At 50.4% G+C, this 18,457-nt stretch overlaps 4 protein-coding genes across 4 annotated transcripts; 2 read left to right on the top strand and 2 right to left on the bottom strand.

Annotated features, from left to right (window-relative positions):
• Positions 1 to 1,044: 1,044 nt before the first annotated feature.
• Positions 1,045 to 1,734, top strand: MYCFIDRAFT_111433 (uncharacterized protein; the record flags this gene model as incomplete). Its single annotated transcript, XM_007926704.1, has 1 exon — positions 1,045 to 1,734. A coding segment is annotated over one exon (690 nt), but the record flags the coding sequence as incomplete, so codon positions are not given.
• A 976-nt stretch (positions 1,735 to 2,710) lies between these two features.
• MYCFIDRAFT_214678 (uncharacterized protein) lies at positions 2,711 to 8,898 on the bottom strand (the record flags this gene model as incomplete). The annotated part of the gene is made up of 3 exons (XM_007926703.1): positions 2,711 to 8,442; positions 8,763 to 8,812; positions 8,895 to 8,898. The coding sequence occupies 3 exons, from the start codon at positions 8,896 to 8,898 to the stop codon at positions 3,412 to 3,414; spliced, it is 5,085 nt and encodes a 1,694-aa protein (XP_007924894.1). The 3' UTR covers positions 2,711 to 3,411.
• Positions 8,899 to 9,221: 323 nt separating this feature from the next.
• MYCFIDRAFT_106625 (uncharacterized protein) lies at positions 9,222 to 12,011 on the bottom strand (the record flags this gene model as incomplete). Its single annotated transcript, XM_007926702.1, has 1 exon — positions 9,222 to 12,011. A coding segment is annotated over one exon (2,790 nt), but the record flags the coding sequence as incomplete, so codon positions are not given.
• Positions 12,012 to 12,239: 228 nt separating this feature from the next.
• Positions 12,240 to 12,931, top strand: MYCFIDRAFT_173296 (uncharacterized protein; the record flags this gene model as incomplete). Its single annotated transcript, XM_007926701.1, has 9 exons — positions 12,240 to 12,253; positions 12,283 to 12,366; positions 12,404 to 12,415; positions 12,449 to 12,489; positions 12,524 to 12,535; positions 12,564 to 12,647; positions 12,671 to 12,791; positions 12,815 to 12,882; positions 12,915 to 12,931. 9 exons carry the CDS (start codon positions 12,240 to 12,242, stop codon positions 12,929 to 12,931), a joined length of 453 nt encoding a protein of 150 aa, XP_007924892.1.
• Positions 12,932 to 18,457: the final 5,526 nt, after the last annotated feature.

Here is an 18,457-nt window from a genome sequence, read left to right as displayed (position 1 = left end):
GTCGATCCTTGGGATGCTTCTCTTGACGCCTTACAACGTCCATCCCATCCCATACCCAACCCACACCAACCTCACTCGCAGCCGCTTTTCGTCAACATCCACTCGCGTTTCGAGAGGCCACCAGGACCTCATCACGACTGAATTGTCCCAGGTCGCTGAATCAGGACCGGGAGCACTCATCGCAGCCTCAAGATCTGCACGCAACCCACACCAAGAAAGGCAATCCGCTCGCTGTATGATCGACCAGAAAGGTACCTGAATATTGAATGCCAATACATGACCACGATGCAACCCATAGAACCTCCTACTGCATGGAAAACCTTTTCTCCCTCCCGCTATTTTGAGATATGACATCTTCGCTCGGTTCATTCACTGGAAGTCTGTCTGTTGTTCTGGAAGGCTGCTCGGACGTGAAGCTTCGGAACACTTCCATGGGCGTCTGCACGAGATAGAGCGGCCAGCTGCCTCGAAATGAAAGGCCGGCACGTCACACGTGGCTCTGGCAGTCCGCCTCTATACAGGAGCATCGAAGACGACTTCACTGCCAACGATATTGAAGGCATATTTTCCGAAGTAAAGTAACATCATCTGCAGCGGCGCTGCCAAATGGCCCAGGTCAGACACTGTTGCGGCAGCATTCACGGCTGCTTTGGTAGTTCTAAGTACTGCGCTTCTTCTCACACTTCATTCCCTGCCGTATGCCATGATTTTACTGTACCATGCAGTCGTTCCAATTTGCCCTTGTTCGACAGCAGTGAATGGCAGATCTGCCTGACGATCTTGAAATCATCGATTAGCGGCAAACATGGCTTTCAATATATCTTCATCGCACTTGCGAGAAGTAAGATTCTACGAGCAAGCACTAGACATCAACATCAAGCACATTCGTCAAGCTTCATCACGATGGCCGACAACGAAGCGCCCGGATTGTGGGACAACAGCATTCCGAATCAGTCTCCAGTCCTGGTGGTCGTTTCGCTTGTCCTCCTTCTAGTGTCCACGGCATTCTTTACGACACGACTTGCATGGCGCTTCAAATACAAGCAAAGAGGCTGGGACGACCTCATGGCTTCGGCGGCATGGACGACTCTCGTTGTACAGACAGCTTTCGGCGGCATGGCAGCACACTACGGTTTCGGCAAACATCGAGAAAACATATCTTCGACCTTTCCCCGAGCGATGTTCTACTTCTACCTCTATCAGATTCTGTACAAGATTCTCGGCACCTTCACCAAACTCACCTTCTGCTTCTTGTATTTGCGCTTGTTCAGCGCGCAAATGAAGTTCAAGCAGATTGTATGGGTCAACATCGCCATCATTATGGCGGGCGGCATAGCTTTCACGGCGGCCACGATCTGGCAGTGCAATCCACTGACTCGTGCATGGGATAAAGCAGTCTCAGGACACTGCATCAATAACAAGGCATTCTGGTATTCTCACGCTGCGTTCAACACTTTCATGGATATTGTGGTATTTGTCCTCCCAGTACCACTGATCCGCACTCTACAAATGGCAAAACGCACGAAGAAGGGCCTGATTACCCTATTCCTGCTGGGCTTCTTCACCATAATCGCCTCCGTCGTACGTATGGCATTGCTCAACAGCAGCGCCGAAAGTATTGCAGATCCAACCTGGGGATCAATGCCGGCACTCATCTGGACTGAGATCGAATCGAACACTTCCATGATCTGCTGCTGTCTCCCTGCTCTTCGAAAACTAGCAGCCAAAATCTGGCGCACGGCGAGCGGTAAGGCATCATCGTCAACACCAGAGAAGCCAAGCACCACTCGGCCGACAATGGACCGTAGAGCGACCATGGGCCAAAGCTGGCGCCACAACAATCCTAATCCAAAAGGCTTGGGCAATTTTACGGAGATACATGCCTCGCCACCCCGATCGCCCATCATACTCCCAAGCAAGAAGACACAGAAGCAAAAACATGAGGGTTCCGCATCACCAAACGGAAACCCAAAGCCATGGCTCGAGACTCTGCTTCGCCCTTTCACTCCCAAAGGGAAGGCGAGCAAGCCCGAGCAGGTTGTCTCAGACAAAGAGGCTTGGTTGAAAGAGGACCGTAATCATCTCGCTCCAAAGTTGGAGCTAGGAACTCTTTACAAAGACACGGGCTATCGAGGCGATGATTCCGCAAGAGATTATGTTCCCGCATGGCAAAATTCTGCAAGAATGAGTGTGGGTGGACCACCCAAGGACGCTCCTCGAGATGCTCGCGCTCAGTCTGAGAGCACGGCAGAGATGGCAGACTTTTTGAACACTTCAGGGCCGCAGAGCGGGCCTTATGATGTTGGGCATGGACGCCCGAGAACGTGATGAAGAGGCATATGGATGGCACTGACGAATGCGTGTCGAGACTCTCATATTTGAAGGCGGTGTCATTTGAGCGACATCTCAGCATATCAGATCAAATTTCAAATCAGTTTCCAGGTGTCACTATCTACTACTACTTCTGCCCTACTTCGCTCGGTCTAGATGAAAATCGAACATGAAACATATCAGCCGGTGCTTCAGCAGAGATGATCAGTATGGTCGCAGATGAATTCGCGAAGAAAGTCGTCGAAAGAGTTGGGGAAAGAGTATCCTTTTGAATTTATTTTTGCTTTTGAGTACGACTGATGATGTGAGTGCGATTGAAGAAGTCAGTCAGACAATACGTTGATACGGGAAAGGTACGGAAATCTTTTTGGAAGAGAATCAAAAAGTAAATGAGCCAGTTCAGCTCAGTCGACACGACAGGGTGAAGCGTGATAGTAGTGGCCTTTCTATTCGGAACACGAAATGTACTTTATGATGGCTCTCTCTAACCCTCCGATGAGCCTCACCATGATGCATGCGATGATAATGCTTGTAGTAACGAACCCGACCCACCCCTCTCCTCTCCACGCTCGGCAACTCTGTTTACATCAGAGACCAAGACTTTGGGTATCCATGCACGCCGTTTTCCCCGAACGAGAAGCAACAATAATATTCGAAGCCATTTCATGCATTGTCCGAACTTCGTACCGTCCATCAGAGGCGTCAATTTCGAGCTAGCACCTTCGCGGTCCGTGTGAGATTGAGCCGACCAGGCCTGCGTGGTGTCTTTCATATTCCTCTACTTGCATCTGCTTAGCGAGTTGAGCATCTGCAACGCTTTGTGGCATTCCATTGATCCTTTCATGCCGCTGCTCTCGCCTAGCAAAATATCCCTCCTAGGATTGACTTATTAGCCTGCAATCCTCAGTTTTGGCAGCAAAGCGCCGAAATGCTAGAAGCTATCTGATGTCGTCATGCCCTCCGATTGGTGATAGCACCCGAGCGGCCCTCTCTTGCCAAAGATCTTCGCCAACTCCTCCAGGAGTCATATTGCTGTCGTATTCGAGGCAAGGACACCTCCTCGGCACCATCTATGGGGCTCTAATCCATCTTGTCATGACTGTTCTCATCCAACGAAATGATAGCAGTGTCGGGATCGTCAGCAGCGTCCATTGCGTTCACGTCGACGAATGTAGCTCCGATGGGCGAGTTGTTCACACCAGTGTTGTAGGTATCACCATCTGAGATGAGACTGCCGAGGGCACTGTCGCGATCATCCATTTCGGCGGTTGTACTGGCGTTGTCGTCTTGCATCTGATCCAGTAGGGTTCCAGCCTCGTCAGGCTGCTTGAGGCCGTCGAAGCTCCAGCCCCCATCATTCATGCCTGAGAGATCAGTCGTCTCCGTCGCCCTCGTTGTCAGACTGCTGGCGCGACCAGCTCCACCACTTCCGTTTAGACCCTTCAGGTGGCTCTTCGCCCCTGCTTCGGCTCCTGCTGATACGCTCGGCGACCCATGCGGAGATGAACGACTTGGGCCGCCGAGCCTGCCTTCCCCCGAGTCTTCATCATCGGCTTCCTCAGCTGACGTGGGTGGGTTGCGGTATTCTTCGACGAGGTCCTGAAGAGCCTGGGGACCGAGAGGCTTGTCAGAGCGACGGCGATAGAAGAGAAGGTACGCTGCGGCCGATTGAATCTTGTGCGTGCTGCCCAGCTTATAGACCGAGGAGTCGTTGCAATCATACCACTCTCCATCGAAGAAGTTCTTCACGTAGGCGGTGTAATGACCACCTCCTAAGCCGCCGAAGTGAAGATCCACGGCGAAGAGATCATAGGTGTAGTCTTTGTCACCTTCTTTCAGACCGACCTTGTCGTTCATGTCTAAGCCTTCCACGGGATAGTCAACCAGAAGATCAATTTTGTCTCGGAAAGAGCGATTGCCACCAAAGCGCTTGAGGTGGACGACAAGAATATCCGGCAAGGTCCAGATTTCGAGCGTCTTGGCGGCTTGACGCATTTCCTTGCACCGATTACAGTACCACTCGTTGCCTTCGCTCAAAATCTCGCGTCGACGAGTGACGTCAAAGCAGTCGTCGAGGTCAACGCCATGCTTCTTGCGTTGTTCCCGCTTCTGCCGCTTAGCGTCTTGTTCGGGATCTGGAAAGATACGTCCTTGTTTGCCGTTGTCGTCGACGTAGCGGTGTCCTCGCATATCATCTGCGACATTTCCATCTCCCTCAAACAAGCTGTCGAAGGCCTCTGGCCGCCAATCGAGAACGATGCCCTCGCCGATCTGGATGTAGTACGGAGAGTCCTCATCTTGCAAACGTTTAGCAGCGAATTGACCGCCCACACCGCGAGTCTGACCATATCGAGCCTTGTCCTGTTTGCTGTACGTGACAGGGCCATTGCGGTTGCGGCCTTTACCACGTTTTCCTTTACCTCGCCCTCTGTTTCGCTTGTTTGCCCGTCGATTTGAGCGGTGATTGCCGTCGACAGGGCTTGGCTCCATGATCTCGGCATTATTTGTTGGACCAGCAAGCTCATCATCGCTTTCCTCAACCTGGTCATTAGATTGCTCGTTGGAGTCCCCGAGTACAAGATCAGGCTTATCGTCAATGCCATTGCTGTCACTATCATCAGTAGCATCTTCCGTTTGTGCTTGAGATGCACTACTGGTACTTGACTCGTCCGAAGAAGAGGATTGCACCGACGATCTTCGAGAAGGTCGCTTGACTCGGGTAAGCATGGGCGACAGATTGCCGTCCGTGTAGCCTGAGCTACCAGCCAGAAACATGTTGTCGTTGCTCGCTGGCACGTACTTGGCCTCAAAAAGATGGCTGCGCAGCGCTTGAGGAATGACATATCGAGGATCCATAAACTTAGCGGGGATAGGTGTCTCTTCATCACACATCTCTTTCGCGACTTCATGGCCACCATTCGTCATCTCAGTGTCCTGTGATGACTTGTCGAGCGACACATTTACATAGCCTTCCTCGGACTGTGCAGAGTGGTCACTGACGCCAGCTGCATCCTCTGCACTGTTGGTATCGTTCTCAGCATCCACTTCCTCGATGCTCCCAGATTCTTCGGTGCTCTTGAGCTCTTCATCAAACTCAGTCAAGATCGGTCTGCTTGTGATGTTTGCAACGGCAATCAGGACTTTCTTGAGGATGATCTCATAGTCCTTGGCTTCTTCACGAGTCAATGTGATATATAGCGGATGCAACGCCTTACTAAACAGTTGACTCTGACCCGACTTCGTGCGATTGAAAATGGGCACGGTGAAGACGTCTGCCTTGGCCGAGTCCATGCCTTCCTCGGGCACGATATTAATCTTGTCCCGGCTGAACAGGGATGTCTGGTGCACTTTCTTGGGATTGTTTTTCGGTGCTTGTTCAAGTTCGTAAATCCAGATGAAGTCGTTGCTCTGAATGTTGGTTTCTGCAATCGTTGAAGCATCGTCGAACACTTTAAAGATTTGATGATTGTAGACTTCCGCCATCCACATGGCATTTGCAGAAGCGCCCGCATGCTTCTTGGCGAGATGGTCTTTCAGGGCCTTGATAGTCCAGTTCTTGTCAACATCGAGCTCATGGATGACAGGCTTTCCATGTAGTGGCACATAAGTGATATTGTGCTGCAATGTTATCTCCATGGGCAACTGCACTGTGACGAGCGAATATGGATCGAATGTGACGCTGACTTTGTCGCACGTGGGACACTCCATCGTATTCTTGTAGAAGCCGCTGAAGAGATCCATGGCGATGGAGTCGTTGCGCTGCCTGTGATTGTTCCGATAAATCTCGCCTAGTTCGACGATGTATTCTGCGTCGTGGACTCGGGCATCATCTGAATCCGGATTCTCGATGTACGGCTTCTTCCTGATGCGGTTGAGATCCTCATGAAGCGCATCGACCAAAAAGCTCAAAAATTCTTGAGAATCCTGCTGTCCATAGCCGGAAAACATTGGCTGATAAGTACCCAGTTTGCGCTTGAACTCGTTCGGGGAGAAGGTGCTAGTGCTGCCGCTACCGTAGATACCTTCGAGCACATTGGCGTAGGCATGCGCCATGGCACCGTGATAGCCCAAAGGGTTGTCGTCATTGATGTCGCTTTTGAATTTTTTGGTCAGAAAATAGATGGCCAGCTCTTCCACGCTACGAATGCATTGCAAGGCCGAGTTCATGTAACAGGTGTTGCCGAGATTGGTAAGTCCAGTCACGCCGCGAGTCTTGCCATCCTTGCGAGCCCTGCCTCTCGTGACCATGCCTGGAGCCGGACTAGTTCTTCCAGATGCTGTCGTGGAAGCAGGTGTCGACCCGCGACCTTTTGCTGCCAGGAAACTGCTTTTCGGCTTCTTGTTGTCGGACTGAAATTCACCACCGCCAGGGCCGCCCGTTTGCTCTTCCAGTATGATGGTGCTATCCTCAAACAAGCCAACAAGCTCCATTGTGCTTCTGCCATTATACTTGTCGTTGTTCGTCTCGTCCTTGCCCTCTGTGGCCTCCAATTCAACGCCGACCTCCATCTTGGAGAATGTTTGTGGGCTTACTACGAGCTTCACGGCAGCCGAATTGTCAGGTGATGCATCGCGAGAGGCTGGAGGCGAAAGAACTCCCGGCTGCTTGCTGTCTGGACGGTCCACGGAGACATCGTCTGCTTTGTTCACTCGCCATACTTTGACTTTTGTTGCGATGGGAATGCCAGCAGCTTCTTTTGCGCGCCGCAAGAATTTCTGGTACTTCTCGGACTTAGAGGAGACCAGTCGAGGCGCGTCATCTGATGATTTCTGACCACGGTGGGCTAGATCCTTCCGGGCCTTGAGAGCCTCGAGCGCTTTCGTATGCTTTGTGCTGTCGGATCCGGGTTGCGGGACTTTTCGAATGGTGATGACAGGAGGATAGGTCTCGTACTGGATGTTCGGTTGAGTCGCTTCAGGAGGGGCAGTGTTGTGTGCATATCTCCGAATAGAGTGTGGATGCTTAGAACCATATGTAGTGCAAATGTAATCGTACGCTTCCATAGGCAAAGGCTGATAGTCGTCCTCAATTGCCAAACCTGGTTTGAGCGGCACAAATCGCGCCCCTTCCGCATCTTGCAGGTGTGGCTCCGTAAAAGCATCTTCAGGCAGAAGATCGCTGTTGTCGAGTGGTCCAACCGGGCCCTCTCTGGCTTCTTTCGGATATTTCTTGCTGGTGAGGCCCTGTGTACTTCGTGATCTGACCCGGTCCAGCCACCTTCGCGACACGATCACTCCTCGTGTGCCCTCGTCCAACTCTTTATTGGCTAGCTGGAGCACATGAGCGTACTGTTGATCGTACTCCTCTGTGGAGAAGACGGGCATTTTTGAAGACTGATCCCCGTTGTCCTCTTTCGAGTAAGGAGGCGGGGGCTCAGTGTCAAGACTGGTCGCTGAAGTGTTGACGGAATTTGTGCTCAAGCGGGAGTTGGCCAAGCTGTTCGTTACCGTCACCTGCGACTCTGCGCCGTCCTGAGAAGCCAGCTCTTTCATCTCCACGTCCCACTGTGACCGAGTGTCTTCCTGCTCGGTAGGGAAGCTACCAGGCGGCTTAGCCTGCTCACCGCCACTGCCCTCCATATCATCTGCCCTTCGCTTTGCTGGACTCACGCTCCTGCCGCCGCCAATGGCTCTGCCTGCACTTACTTGATTTGGGCGCTGCTCGGCGGCACCATGTTCGCCCTCTGACATTTCCGTATCGAAGGCTCCTGGACCACCACCGGCCTCACTTGCCTCGCGTGAAGGCAGTACCTCGTCGTGTAAGTGGGGTGGGATGAATCTTGGCGGAGTAGAGCCCCGGCCTCCGTAAGAAAAGGTTGCAGTGGCAGTGGTGTTGCTGCTAGCGGGAGAAGGCGCGTCACTGGGAGTGTCTATGCTCGGTGTGATGTGGAGGGGCGATGACGAAGGAGAGGAGCGTGCCTGCGCCGACAAGGAGTGGTATTCGTAGAGGGTGGAAGTGTGCTGCAGCGGAGGGTCGCAGGCGGAGGCGGAGGCGGACGAGGGAGTGGACTCTCGTGTTGGCTGGACGGCAAAGGGCGCGAGCTTTCGCTTCTTCTGAGACGAAGCCGTGATGCTCGTGCTCTCGGAACTCCGCGCGGGAGTCCCAACAGTCTAAGATGTTGTTGTGGTGGGATATGTTTGTTCCGGGAAACAAGGCTGCTGCGGGCCTGTGGGATGTCGACGTCGATGCGATGGAGATGGGGTGGCCTCTGGGAGGATGTGCACTGCGACCGAGGCGCGTAGTGACGTGAAGTCTGGTGCGGTGCGATCTCCCCTTCCAATTGTGCCCGTGGCTCCAACACTCGGCGCGTGAGGTGGTGACTTTTCTCAGAGCTTTGCTGTTGCCCGTTTGCTTGGCTTGGCGTCACTGACGAGGCATGCGCGATGTGGCGTCTCCAAGCCTCGCTCCTCCTCCGGCCGCACGCACGCACGCACGCACGCACGCAATTCAATCCACTTCGCTTCAATGTTGATCTAATCGCTATCACGTGTCTTTCTCAATATACATTCATGCGGACGTGTCCAGTGTCTCGAAGCAGCGAGAAGACGCCGGGCGTGCTTACCCATCGAGGCAGAAGTGAGGCTGGCGGAGGATGCCGCGTGCAACCCGGAGCAGCCTCGACGCGTATTCACTTTCCATCATTACTCTGGGAAGGCAGACTGGCACTTTCGCGCAAGCCACATGCATCTTCAAAGGTCTCTCTGCAGATCTACATTGATTCCATCCCCAGCTTGCGCCTCTCCATGTCTGCAGAAAATGCTGGACAACTGCAAGACAATGATCCGAATGTTCGCTCGAACGCAAGACCGAAATGCACATCCAACGCCCTTTCATGACTCGTAATGCAATGCTCCGCATGCTTTCAAATGCCCTCCTTCACCACGCCAAACCTCTGCTCATCTTGCACAGCTTTTACATACGCCACAAATGCCTTTTTGTGCACCATGCCCGCGTACTTGCCTTCGTGCAGCACGCAGATGTATCGAAGGCCAAGCTTAGCAAAGCATTCGAACACGAGGTCCATGGGACTAGTGATGTCGAGTGCCACAGGCGATGGGTCGATGTATGGCGTGAAGTCCGTGGGATCGTCTTCTTGCTCCGTTCTGCTTGGCTTTCTCCGCCATCTCTCCTCCCCACTGTCTTCTCGCGCAGTATCCTCGTCATCTGACTCCAGCGTGGCAGCGGTGCTTGGTCGATTGATGTGTAGGTCGTGTAGTGCTTGATCGTGTGCATTCATGAGGCACATGGTGTCTTCCTCGCTCTCAAGTCTGTCTAGCGCAAACTCGAGATCAGGCCCAGGAATGAGTCCAACCAGAACTCCATCTTTCAGGAGCGGAAGTCCACCATCCAGCTCTCCTGCCATGTGAAGATACTCCAGCTTGAAGCGTAGCTGTTTAGCAGGTACCAGAGCTGAGTTGGTGATGTCTATAACTCTGTTTGGCGTTGGCTCTGGAGTGATGTCGCCCAGATCAGTGCTAAACACAGGCCGAACTTTATGGTCGAGGTAAGGGTATGCATTCATGTCCGTCAGGAGATCGTAAATGCTCAGCGGCTCGAGAGCATCAGCGGTCCATTTGGCGATCAAGACTCCAAGTGAGAATGGCAGGACGTGCTCAAGGCTGCCTGTGAGTTCAAACAGGATGACGGCCAGCGTGACTGAGAGACGAGTGACACCGCACATGGTAGCACCAGCAGCTACCAAGGCATAGACGCCGGGGACAACACACGACTCCGGATTGCCATCGGATGGGCAGTTGCCAAAGAAGGCCAGGTCCGGATACTTGATTGTGATCAACTGCACCAAGTGGCCAACGATGCGTCCTAGCAAGCCTCCGACCACCATAGACGGGACGTAAATGCCAGCTGGCACTTTGATACCAAAGGTGACGGTCGTGAGGATGGCTTTCACCACAAAAGCGATCACAAGGTAGCGGATGGTAGCGGGAATCTGGTCCTCGGTGGGACACAACGCGGATTCTGAAGACGAGAAGCTGTCGCATGGTGCTGCTAGTTCGTAGAGCAGCTCAGCAACCGGAAGTCTGGTGTACCTATTCCAAAAGCTGACCGCACCGGTAACAACAGCGACGATCATGACTTCCATAATGGGGTGTTGCTTGATTAAGCTGAGACGACGGAAAGTCTTCGCCCAAATTCTGGTAGCTTTGATGAAGAGAGCGCCCAGAGCACCTCCAAGAACGCCGATGCACGCAAATGCAATGATCTCGAAGAACTTCCAATCTGTAACATATCGCACTTCGAAGAGCACGATCTTGTTCGTCCCGTATGGGTTCAGGAACTTCAGCGAGAGCGCAGCGGCAATGCAACAAAAGAACGTTCGGAAGAGCGTCTTTGGAGGGAAGTAGTAGCTTACTTCTTCCAGGCTGAAGAGGACACCGCCGATGGGAGCGCCGAATGCTACAGCGACACCGGCAGCTGCAGATGCAGACAGGATCTCACGTCGCTTGGCATCGTTGTTCCGATACTTGCTTGACAAACGTGTCGCGATATTGCCAATACATGTGGCAATGTGGACGTAGGGTCCTTCCTTGCCGACTGACAATCCAGATCCGACGCTGAGAACAAGACCGACGGTTTTGCACACCAGCGTGCGTAGACCAAGGTAGCCGTGCAACACGAAGCCTGAAAGAATGACCCTCACTTCTGCTACACCACTACCAGCGGCAGGATAGTAGGTCACTGGCGGCCGCTGTACTGCCTCCTTGAAGCGTTGGGTTGGGCTGACATAACCACTTGTGTATCCGCTAAGTGGTCCGCCCTCTGAGCGTGACTTGGATGGATCGTGGTGATCTGCAGCCAGGTTCTCGTCCAGCGTCGACAGCGAGATCGCAGACGAAATGCTGGTCTTGGTCTGAAGAGTGATGATACAGCTTATGAGCGACAACCCCACGCACCAGAGTATGAACGCTGCGAAGTCAACCCAAATCTCGCGTTCGCCTTCCCGGTTAAAGAGACTCGACCATAGTGACCATTCGTCGCAGATGCTGGCACCACTGCAGCATTTTCGCTTGTTGAGCCACCATGCTGTTGAGCAATAGCCGCTCTTGTAGTCGAAAATCGTGGCTTCTGTGATATCGATCATATAGGCAAAACCAGCAGTGATGCATCCAATGATGAAGACCAAGAGCCATCCTTGAGCTCCATCGAAAAATGCATGCACTCTGCCTTTGAAGTCTCGCCTGCTCCGAAGCTCTTTCACACGATAAGCATCCGCAATGCTGTCATGCACCCAGTCGGTCGATGTAAATTGATCGTACCATACACGGTCATCCCAATATAGCTTCTGCCTCTCTCGAGTCCCAAGTCGGCCTCCTCGAGCTTCCGGATCCTGATTTTGACCACCCAAAGCATTCATCAAGCCACGGGCAAACGAGCTTCGTCGACTGCCTCCGCGAATAGAGTTAATATAGCTATGCGCTCGTGCGAAGCCATACCGAGGCGTGCCAGGAGCACTGGTGCCTCCATGGATGCTCTTGTATCCGCCTGGTGCTGAGTCTGGGTTGGCAAGCAGACCTGATCGCTCGTCTAAGGCATGTCGAGAAGGCACTCGTAGGCGGAGCTCGCCATCGGACTGCTGGCGTCGTGCTGTTCCGCGGTCTCTTGTATCGACGGGCGAGACCGGTTGTGTATGTGAGTGTATGTTGTGTTGCTGTTGTTGCTGGCTCGAGAACGCGTTCCGATATGCATTGCGAATTGCCTCAGCCTGGTGCTCGTCTATTTCGTGATCGTCATCGTCGTCGTCGGTGCGTGCAGACGCCAGACTGTGGTACGATGCCACTGACTTAGGCATTGCGGATTGTGGTAGCGGAAATGCTGCACCCCACCGTGGCTGGCATCTCCTGTCTACGCCGCCTCTATCATGTGTATGTGTATTGCTAATACTATAGCAATGCCCCGTACGCCGTCGGATGCAAGAGCAATGCTGTGCGCAGCTCACAGACCGGACAGCAGCTTATGATGTATGGCGATGGCGTACTACTCTGCAGAGGTGTAAATGAACGAGGAGGTTGTAGCCTGTCATGCGACCCTAGACTTGTGAATCCAGCATCCTAGTGCCACAATCCCGTGATTTACCCTGCGAGAGACAGATTGTCACAGCTCTGTCAATGTGGCAGTGTTTCATCTCGTGCTCATTGTTTGTGAACGGCGCGAGCGGCATGTGAAGCATGTGAGGGTCAAAGAATAGTGAAACGCTGAAGGCAACGACTACCAGCTTCGTGCGTCAAAGCACAGCGAGTCCACAACCAGTCGTCCGACTATCGCGGAGTCGGGCATCCCGATGCTGAAGGTGGTATGGGTTGTGAGAACTTGTGGATGAAGACGGAATCGTCTCACGCACCACAATGATCTTCACGGCTCGGCGAGAAGCAAATGAGCTCGCTAAGAATCACCAGGTGACCAACAACCACGTTCACAAGATGGGAGGATCAAAAGCTGAACGGTACACAGGGCGCACGTCTCCAGAGCTGCCTGCATTATTGGCAGCGCAGCTGCCAATCTAGACACCGCGGCCACCGCCCGCGAAAATCCAAGTTGTCCGCCAAGACCGAAATGATTGGCTGAGAAATTTCGCAGAAGTAATATGCAATCAAAGATTGAAGGGAAATTTGACTTACCCCGGATTTCAGCGTAGAACGTCAATCGAAACAAAGATTAAAGGGGAATTTAACTTACCCCGGATTTCTTAGCTTATTAGCTAGGGTATTAGCTTGATAGTAGTAATATTTAATTCAAGATTTAAGTACATTTCCTATTAATTGCGTATAAATAAAAAAAATAGCTAGTGTAGGACTAGTGTAGGACTCGAACCTACGATAAGTATATTTCCTATTAATTACGTATAAATAAAAAAAAATAGCTAGTATAGGACTCGAACCTACGACCTCTTAACCCCCATCGATCTTATAACTCCTTTAAGACATATACCTTTATATAGCGGGGACTATATTAAGTAGTATAGCCGGGAGAAATAGAATCATTAATGGTTAAGAATTATACTACTAGACCAACTAGCCGATATATATAGAATGGAAACTAATACTCTCTATATACTTATAAAGTAGGAGCTAATAGCTCGATTTCCATAAAAATTTCACGTTTGATAGAACCGACCCGCGCGGTTCTAACGGTATAATTTTCATTGAAATCGAATCAATATTCATTAAGATATTAACCGCCGAAGTTAGAGCTAACACTAGCCAATACCTACTAATACCAAATTCGAAGGTGGTCGATTTCTATAAAAATTTCACGTTTAATAGAACCGACCCGCGCGGTTCTAACGGTGTAATTTTTATTGAAATCGGATTAGTATTTATCGAGATATATATAGGATACTCCGTATTCTATAGCTATCTAGTCTAGAGGCGCCCTAATATACTAGCCTATAGGGTACTAAATATTAGCCTAATCGGAGGGGCTATAGTAAGGCTCTAGGGCGTCTAGTAGGTATATCGACTTTTTTTTATACTAGACGTACAATTTTCGCTAAGTCTACGAGTTGCGCGCGTTTTAAGAGCGCTCGCGAGGCAGGGTCGCCCCCGAAGTAAGGGTTTCCTATATAAAAGTGGCCGGCTAGCGGACCTACTTTGGGAGCGGAACCGCCTTATATAGAAATCGTATCCTAGTACGTTCGGAGGATATGTATATAGGAGTAGTATTTTAGATTCTTTAAAGGAACTATTTTACTGTCTTATATACGTCAAGGAGTATACCTTTAAAAACCCCTTTCGCCGAGGGAAACTAGGTACATTTACTACGGTCCTAGATCGAAATTTACCTAGGATCTATATAATATAGATTCTAATTCGGATACTACTCGGGATCGAGTACAAAAACAATATTCGAGGTATAAAACACAACGACCTCTAAGCGATTTTAATCGAGAGGGTAGGCAGTCCTATAAGACCTGTCTTACATGTCGCGAGAAACAGGCACGCAAAAGGCGGCTACAAAGGCGTTCGCGTAGCCCTACTATTAACGTAGAAGCCCCTAATATTTATCGGAGAGGTCGGGACGAAACCTCTATTGAAAGGGAGCAAAGACGGGCTGTCGCGAGAGAGGACCGCGCAAATCGGGCGTTACGATCTACTAGGGCTCCCTTACTTGCCCGCGATATAAATTCATTTACCTGTAGCGGCTGTAATATACCTCGGCCCTATAGAGAATGTCGGGTAGTTAATTCTACCCTCTGCTCGTATTGTTCGAATCCCGGTATTTCGGATATTACTACTAAGCTAAAGTAGTGCGAAACGGGTAGCCACTTTACTACCCGATCGGAATTTCAGGCCGGTAGTCTCGAATATGGTTACTGCCGGCAACACGGTATCTTTCCCTCTACGATTCCTAGCTCTAGTAGGGCTTCCGAGTCGTCGAGGTCTCGAATGAATAGGCGTTCTCTTAATCGAATTCGCGAGGCAGCCCAGGCTACTCGCGAACTAGATAAGGGTAATCTTAGCCTTAAAAACGCCGAAACACTAGAACAACGTCGTACTCGACCGGCTCTATCTAATACTGACTTCGACCGGTGTATACGATTTAGCCGACAGGGAGATACTATATCTTGGATACGGTGTCAAATATGCCCCCGCCGCTGGTTAGATCTTAAGCTAGATCCTACTACCGGCGCTTGTAGCTCTTGTTTAAAGGCTATTAAGTCGAACCCCCCTCGAATTCCCCTATTCTCTAGGGCAAATAATATGGACCCGGGCGAGCTACCGGTAGATTTGCCTAAGCTTAGCGATATAGAACAGCTCCTAATCGCTAGGGTCTATACTGCCGTTAACGTACTTACGGTCCGGGGCCAGCAGTATAAGTACCGCGGACATGTCGCTTATTTCCTTCGCGATATAGTCTCTGTTTATAACAAACTGCCGCGACTACCTAATAAGGTAGATATACTATTACTTAGGCCTCGGAACCTAAATACTAATAAGATTGCGTCCTTTAATCGCGAATTCCGCGTTCGTAGGCAGGCTATTAAGTTATAGTTAGAGTATTTAAAGGATAATTATCCCGGATATTCTAATATCGAAATAGACCCTACGCTATTGTCTCAGCTTCCGCAAGATAATAGCGTATTAGGTCAAATTCAAACCGAGTTAGTAGAGTCCGATGAAACTACTACTAGCGATCGGCTACAATATTTAGATACTACCGGCGAGGACGAGGAATTTCCTATTAAAACCGCCGCTGTCCCGCAATTAGGGCAAACCCGGGATCCTAATCAAACCCTACTAGATAACCTACGGTCTGTAGAGAGTATAGTAGGGGGGGATAATCCCGAGGTTAGCCGGGTAGGCCCCTAGAATCCGACCGAAGTTAGCCGGGGACCCCCCGGGACGAGTCTACATCGATTAGCCTAGCCTCGCAGTCTACCCCACTTAACGTAGCCCCATTTACAGGCGCGACCTATCGACGAGTGGGATACTAATAGTAGCCTTCTATCACTTGCCTTTCCGTACCTATATCCTATAGGGCAGGGCGATTTTTATAGCCCTCGCGAAAGGACAGTTAGTTTTAAGGACTATATTCAAGCCCTACTATACTATTACGACGGTCGATTTGGTTCCCATACTAGCTGGCGGTATACGGTATTTAATATCTATTACCGAAGCTTAACTCGTAGCTAGTCTACGTACCTTGCCCGTAGTCTCGAAGTTGCTAATAGCCTTATAAAGGAGCAACTACGGGAGGCCTTACTAAACCCGGAGTCCCCGGATTCTAAGTCTATTTTAGACACAATTACAAGGCACGGGCGGTCCCTAATTGGTACGAGGCCGTATATAGGCGCCCGCCGAATAGAACTAGAAGCGATGGTTCGGTCTCTAGGATATCCGGCGCTTTTTGGAACCTGTAGTCCCGCCGATCTATAGTAGGACTATTTACTTCGGTTAAGTCCGTTCTATAACGAATAGAAAACAGGTAGTTCGGCCGATTCTATCCGTCTAGTACGGGAGTTTCTTAAGGACTATCCGCATATCGTAGTAGATCTATTTAAGCGTCGGTTAAAGCTCTTGTTTAAGACTGTCCTAGAGCCTAAATTTAGGGTATCTGACTTATAGATTCGGTTTGAGTTTCAAGGGAGAGGTAGTATTTATGCGCACTTTTTTCTTTAGATAGACGAGCTACTATCGATTAGTGTTACTACTGACGAGGGGCGTTCGGCACTTGCTACACGTTGGGATAGACATATCGTTGCCTTAAATCCGGATACTAGTCGGCAGGGTGCCCCTATTGGCCGTAGTGCTATAAATTCGGATACCTCGGAAATAGAAAACAATCTCGAGTTTCTCTCGGATCTTGTAAACCGACTTTAGCGGCACTCGTGTAACGATTATTGCCTACGCCGTAAGAAGGGATAAGATGCGGCCGATACTACGAAATATTGCCGGTTTCACTTTCCGCGTACTATCCTAGAGAGGGCCGAGGTTTCTAATCGCTATAACGACAAGTTTGTTACATATATTGCCGAGTGTAACGATTAGAACCTTAATCACTTTAATCCCCTTTTAACGATGGCCTAGAGAGCGAATACCGATCTTACTCCGTATACCGATATTAAGGCAGTACTACAATATATTGTTAAGTACTGTTCGAAAGCCGAGGTTGCTACAAAGCCCTATTCAGAACTTATACGGGATATCCTGCCCCGTATATCTGATAGGAGGCCCTTAGTCTCGCTTGCCGCTAAGCTACTTAATAAGCTAGTTTCTGAAAGAGATTGGTCCGCATAAGAGGTTTCGTTTATTCTACTAGGTTATAATTTAGTAGATTGTACGCGGTAGTTCGTTAACCTCGACTGTAGACCGCAGGCAGAGCAACAGGTACTATTTGGGCTAAACGACCTCGGCGAGGGGCACCCCTAGCAGACTGCGCGTAGGACGATCTATATAAAGTATAGCGATCGACAGGAAGTATACGCTACTGTTTCGCTCTTCGAGTTCGCGACTAGATTTAATCTAGGCCGGAATCCGCCTACGAGGTTAGCGGATAGAAATCCCGACCGGATTCTTCGCTATATCCCGCTATATCCTAGCGATACTAGCGATCCGAAGTACGCGTAGTACTGTCGGTTTAAGGTTGTACTACACGTCCCTTAGATAGTATATCCAGTACTACCCTTCCGATTCCCAAACTCGCCTATTTCTTATACTACGTGGCCGGCTGCCTACCGGGAATTAGAGCGCCGGGAGTCGCAGTATCCTACACTTAGGAGGGACTATTACGGCCGTCTAGCCGAGGAGAACGAGGATTTTGAGGACGAGTTCGAGGAGGAATATCCTATTACCGAGGATGAGGAGGCTATATTTAACGAACTCGGGAACGAGTATCCTAGCGATAATAATCGGATTCGCGAGGAGCTCGAGTTAGGACAGCGGGGTATTGATATTTCTGCTAACTAGAGTCCCTACTATAGCCGTTTTAAGGATACTATACCCGAGGTTTACGAACCGCTAGCTCGGAATAACTATTAGCGGCGGTTAAAGGAAAGTTCGACCTCGAATTTAGATATCGAATCTTAGGTATCTAACGCCTATCTATCACTAAATCCGGGGCAAGCGGCAGTATATAGTGTCTTTGTTAAGAACTACGAACAGTTTGTCCGAGAGTTTCTATTCGGTACCCGCTTAGGGGCGCCCGCTAACTTTGAAGGCGCCCTGTAGCTATTAATTAATCTCGACGGCGAGGCGGGTACCGGAAAGTCCTATGTAATCGAGCTACTCTCGGCTCGGTTACAGGCTCTTACGCGGCGTACTGAAGGTAGTACTCGAAGTCCTATTGTTAGACTTGCCCCTACTAGGGCAGCGGCGTTTAATATCGATAGCTATACTATTCATTCCTTCTTTAATCTACCTATTCAAGTCGATCCTATCTTAGACGAACTTAGAGACGAGGCTAGAAAGGTCTGCCGCCGACGGTTAGAAGGAGTGCGTTTTATAGTAATTAACGAGAAATCTATGCTTAGTATTCGTCTACTAGGTTGGATTAATTAGCGCCTATTCGAGATCTTTCCTGAAACTAAGGCCTCTACCGACTTTTTTGCCGGGTTTAGTATTCTTCTAGCCGGGGACTTCTATTAGCTTCCGCCCGTCGCGGCTACCGCTC

This window comes from Pseudocercospora fijiensis, assembly GCF_000340215.1.
Source record: "Pseudocercospora fijiensis CIRAD86 unplaced genomic scaffold MYCFIscaffold_3, whole genome shotgun sequence".
In the NCBI taxonomy this organism is placed as follows: Eukaryota; Fungi; Ascomycota; class Dothideomycetes; order Mycosphaerellales; family Mycosphaerellaceae; genus Pseudocercospora; species Pseudocercospora fijiensis.
Note: the sequence above shows the minus strand (reverse complement) of the source record. Positions and strands in the feature narration are given on the sequence as shown.